We start from the raw sequence: 5,606 nt of genomic DNA on the forward strand, positions 1-5,606 counted from the left end.
CTGAAGTTGAAGAAAAATACCTTGTAATTCATCTTCGGGAGTTAAAAGCTCATCGAAAATCTTATACTGATTATTTGGTTCAGAGGAATATGTAGGAATGAATTTTTCGATTGAGGTTCGACGGATGGATAAAAGGTTGAAAAGTTAATTCAGATCATGAAATTTGTCAAAATCAGTGGAGAATTTCTTTAGTTGTGATAAAATTGAGTGATAAATTGCAGAAGTGTGATAAGAAAAAAAATAAAAGAGAAGTGTGAAGGAGAATAAGAGGACAACGTGAAGAAGAAGAAGAAGAAGAAGAAATAGAGAGGATGAGGGCAAATTTAAAATATATTTTGACTTTATTTTTGACTCAAATGCTTCTATTTTTAATTTTTTTTAATTTTATTTCCATGTTAGTTCTGAAGTGGTATTAATTATATTTTCAATAAAAATATATATGTAATTGATCATCATCATAATTTAAACGTGTAACTAACTTTTCAGGACAAATTCAGGATAAACTTATGTCTTTTCACTTAAAAAAATATAGGTGGCGGCTTCATACCAAAGACTCACATATGAAATTGACACATTAAATTAAGAAGAAAAACAAATCAAAGACAAATTGTTGTTGAAAAAGGAAAAACTGATAACACAATATGTTAAAAAAGAAACCTCATAACATGACAAATTTGCCCCAAGCCCTTTCAGAAATATTCAGTAAAGAACATTGATTGCCCAATATGTTTACTATATATGAGATGGTTCTATTGGCTGCTAGGCCTTTAAATTCAACCAAAAAAATTTAAAAGAAAAAAGAGAGGAGGGAGGAATACAGCCTATTTAGATTGACTTATTTTTAAGCAACTTATAAATTAAAAATTGTTTATAAGTTAAAAAAAAGTAGGTGTAGGCTAATTTTTTTTGACTTATAAGCTGTTTTCAACTTATAAACTGCTTAAAATAATTTCATTCAAATAAACTCAACTATTTATTGGGGCTTATTTTAAGCACAAAATAACTTTAAATTGGCCAGTCAAACACTAAAAAACAATTAAAAACAGTTTATAAGTCAATCCAAACAGCCTCTTATTAGTCTTTCCTTATGGGAGGGAGGATTAACAGTGGTAAGGAGTATTAGTACTATTAATAATATATTTTAAAATTTTTAATTTATTTGTCCTTTCTCCTAATCTATTTTTAAAATGTTTTTTTGTATAATTCTTAATTTTAAACTTTTTTCACATTATTTAAGATGAAATTAAGAGACATTTTCATATATACATATATATTTTTTTTGAAAAAAGACATTTTCATATCTTTAATACTTCTATATCTTTAGTTAAAAAATATAAAATTATTTATTTTATAAAACTAGGTGATAAGTAAAAGAGGACAAATAAATTAAAATAGATCAAATAATAATAATGACAGTATTAAACAGTTGAAGAAAAAAAGAAGAGGAAGAGAAAGAGAGAGAGAGGGAGAGGGCATAGGAAATGGCGAAGAGAAAATGAAGAACAAGGTCTCCCTTCTTGGCTTATCACTCTCAACTTTCTCGTTCTTTACATCCTTCCTCCTTTCACTCTCTAGATCTGTAAAAAAAAAACAAGTCTTTCCATTTTCATTCTCCTTATATCTATATACACAGCAACACTCATATATAGACCAATAAACTAAATAGAGCAGGAAGGAGCTGCTGGTGAGAAATGCCTTTACTTTAACTTCACATTTCTTTTATATCGTTCATGTCTTTTATTTACAGTATTCCTCCCTTTTTTTCATCTTCTACTATGGTTCTTTTTCTTTTTTGTCATTTAGATATGAGGAAAATGAATTTGTGTATGTATAATTGCAGATTGAGTTTTTTCATGGATTTTTTTTTAAAAATGATTTTGGTCTATGGTTAGACCCCTTTTAACCTCTTCTTTAATCTGTAACTTATTGGGGAAAGTTTCTGTTTTTCTTTCTGATTCTCTTTTTTTGGTTTTATTTCTTTGCTTCTTGCTGAAGAATTCGTTGTTGGTGACTAATATATTTTTATTTATTTATTTAACTATAAATGTTTGTATTGTTTTAAGCATTTGAATCGGTTCTTCAGTAAAAGCAATTTTAAAAGGGGAAATTCTTGAATAGATTTCTCCTTTTTTTTTCTGAGAATGAATTTACACTTGAGCTAAATAACATGTGGATTATGCAATAGGTTGCCTAAAGGCAGTCTTTCTCCTTTCTTTTTCTATTTTTCCATTTTGGAAAAGAATAGTGGAGTAGTATTTATTGGCTTCCATTAGTTTCTGTGATATGTGCCTTTCCTATTTTCTTGAGAGTCTGAAAATAGGATGAACCCTTTTAGTGTCTTCTCACCTAGCAAAAAGGCACCTTTTCTTTTCCTTCTTCACAATTGATGGCAAATCTATTGTTGTTTATGTTTTGTTTTTTGTTATAGCTCTGTGATTTGTGGTTTTGCCGTGACAACAGCATTATTCCGGTCCACATATGGTCTAATACTCTTATTTATATAATGCTTAGTGTAAATCTGTCAAAAGCTTCCTAATCTATTGTCCACGTATGATCTAATTTGTACTTAGATTCTTATTTTGTTTGCCTATGGAATTGTATTAACAGAAGACTGGCTTTGTCTCTCTTTTGATTTGGACTGATCATTCGATATTGTGCTTGATACATTATGTGTTGATTTTAATGCTTGGTTTCGTTTACTTCCAGTGGATCCAAGATGAAAGAATGTGCTGTCGACTGCAGTTGTTAAAAACCAGATTTTATCCAACTGTAGCATCAGCTTTTGTATTAGTTGGATCACCACCATGAACATGAATCATCTGATTGTTGAAATTGAAGATGCTTTTGCTAGCTTGCTTGAAATAGCGGCCAACAATGACATAGTGGCGTGTAAAAGATCGATGGAGCATGATTTATCCAGTATTCATGAGGTAGGACTGTGGTATGGACACCAAAAGGGCTCAAGGCAAATGGTATTGGAGCATAGAACTCCTTTAATGGTTGCTTCTACATATGGCAGTATTGATGTCCTGAAACTGATTCTGTCATTACCTGAAGTTGATGTTAATCAGTCATCTGGCCGAGATAAGATCACTGCTCTTCATTGTGCCGCATCTGGTGGATCTCTGAATGCTGTTGAAGCTGTCAGACTGCTTTTAGAAGCTGGTGCTGACCCAAACTCTGAAGACGCCAATGGCAATCGTCCTCAGGATGGCATTGTTGTATTTCCAAAGTTTCAGTCAACGAAATCATCCCTGGAGACCCTTCTTAAAAGTGATGCAATGGGAAAGTGCAGCCTGAGGGTGTCAACAGCCACATCAAACTCAAATTCTCCACCACCTTTGCCTTCTCCTGGAAATAGATCACCTTCTTCTGCTTCAGACTCAATTTCTACTCCAAGGAGTGAAAAAACCAATGACACCCCTGTATCTTGTACATCAGAGAAGAAAGAGTACCCCATTGACCCCTCTTTGCCTGACATCAAAAACAGCATCTACTCTACAGATGAATTCAGAATGTTCTCGTTTAAGATCAGACCTTGCTCTCGTGCATACAGTCATGATTGGACTGAATGTCCATTTGTCCATCCTGGTGAAAATGCTCGAAGAAGGGATCCAAGGAAATATCACTACAGCTGTGTACCTTGCCCTGAGTTCCGCAAGGGAGCTTGTCAACGAGGGGACATGTGTGAATATGCTCATGGGGTTTTTGAGTGTTGGCTGCATCCTGCTCAGTATCGAACCCGACTTTGCAAAGATGGTGCAATGTGCAATAGAAGAGTTTGCTTCTTTGCCCACATGCAGGAAGAACTCAGACCCCTGTATGTCTCTACTGGTTCTGCTGTTCCCTCACCTCGCTCAAATACCTGTGCTGTGAATGCCATGGATTTTGCAGCAACCATGGGCCTTATTCCAGGTTCTCCTTCGTCAGTCCGTGTCATGTCCCCATCAACTTTCACTCCTCCAATATCTCCGTCTGCTAATGGCATTTCAAACATGGGTTGGCCTCAACCAAATGTTCCAACATTGCATCTTCCTGGCACCAATATCCAGTCGAGCCGCTTGAGGTCATCACTGAATGCAAGAGACTTGTCAATGTTGCCAGACTTTGATGTGCATCAACAGCAGTTTCCAAATGAATTCTCCTGCCTATCACAGTCCAGTGTGAATACAAATTCCTTGAACCGTTTAGTTCATCCTAAGACCCTAACTCCTTCAAATCTTGAGGATTTGTTTTCTGCGGAGAGCTCATCTCCTAGATATTCTGATCAGGCATTAGCTCAAGCAGTTTTCTCCCCTACCCATAAGTCTGCAGTTCTGAATCAATTCCAACAGCAGAGCATGTTATCTCCCATTAATACAAATTTTTCACCAAAAAATGTAGATAATTCTCTATTGCAGGCTTCGTTTGGGGTTCAAACGTCGGGAAGAATGTCACCCCGAGGAATGGAACCAATATCACCTATGAGTTCCCGTGTGTCAATGCTTGGTCAACGTGAGAAACAGCAGCAATTTAGGAGTCTTAGCTCTCGTGATCTTGGTTCCACTGCTTCTGCAGTTATTGGCTTTCCAACAGATACTTGGTCCAAGTGGGGATCCCCTTCTGGAAATGCAGATTGGGCTGTCAATACCGAGGAGTTTGGTAGGCTAAAGAGATCATCTTCGTTTGAGCTTGCTAACAATGGAGAAGGGCCTGATCTGTCGTGGGTTCAAACTCTCGTTAAAGAATCACCGCAGGACTTGAAAGACAAAGCTGTATCTCGTGTCTTAGGTCTCTCAGGTTCTAGTGAAGATTCTACTTCAAATTCCCAGATTGAGAAATTCGATCAATTGAGTGCGTGGATGGAGCAAATGAAACTTGATAAGCTAATGGCTCAGTAAAAAATCCTCATTTTCATCTTACTCGGTCTTGGCGTTATCATAACATTAGGTTTTGGTAAATTTAACCGTTCTTATGATTTCTTCATGCTGGCTTGTGAGCAGGACTAGTGTAAGCAAAAAAATTTTGAAGAAAATTTACTTTTTCTTTATTATTTTAATTATTTATTTAAAGCAGGTAGTAGAAGAGGGGTTATTGAGAAATGAGACAGTGTAGGTGATTTTACTTCAATATTACTACTGTTTAGTCTCTTCGCCAAAAAGTTGTTACCTTTATTTCATTAGACTGATATTTCATTGTACTGAAAAAGGAATTGTCAGCCTTTTATGACAATTCAGATGAAGTTATTTCATTTTCAATTTTGTTAATGTTTTCTGACTTTTGGTACGACCATTATTTTAACAAGGAAAAAAAACACACAGATGTAATGCAAGTAAAGCTATCATTTTGCTGCAAAATAAGTTTGATGTTGTGGTGGAGTCTTGGAATAATGGTAGTGCTAGAAGATGTTATGTAAAGGGTAGATGAGAATATCCATGTGATGGGCTCCCTCGGTTAATTGTTAATATTCTAATATTTCAAAAATAGATTTTTATTTTTATTTGTACTTTGTTCGTTTATATTTACTTATTCACTATATTAAAAATAGTTGTCTAACAATATTTGTCCAGTTTAAAAAATCAATGAATTATCTATCCATTTTTTTTAATTTTTTTTTTATATCCCAT

The 5,606-nt window shown here is 34.7% G+C and overlaps 1 protein-coding gene across 1 annotated transcript; it reads left to right on the plus strand.

Moving 5' to 3' along the window:
• The first annotated feature begins 1,431 nt into the window (after nucleotides 1-1,431).
• On the plus strand, nucleotides 1,432-5,300 carry LOC129871315 (zinc finger CCCH domain-containing protein 30-like). Its single transcript, XM_055946217.1, has 2 exons — nucleotides 1,432-1,684; nucleotides 2,707-5,300. The coding sequence occupies exon 2, from the start codon at nucleotides 2,805-2,807 to the stop codon at nucleotides 4,878-4,880; it is 2,076 nt and encodes a 691-aa protein (XP_055802192.1). The 5' UTR covers nucleotides 1,432-1,684; nucleotides 2,707-2,804; the 3' UTR covers nucleotides 4,881-5,300.
• The last annotated feature ends 306 nt before the right edge of the window (nucleotides 5,301-5,606 follow it).

The sequence above is a fragment of the Solanum dulcamara genome, chromosome 10 (assembly GCF_947179165.1).
Source record: "Solanum dulcamara chromosome 10, daSolDulc1.2, whole genome shotgun sequence".
NCBI lineage: Eukaryota > Viridiplantae > Streptophyta > Magnoliopsida > Solanales > Solanaceae > Solanum > Solanum dulcamara.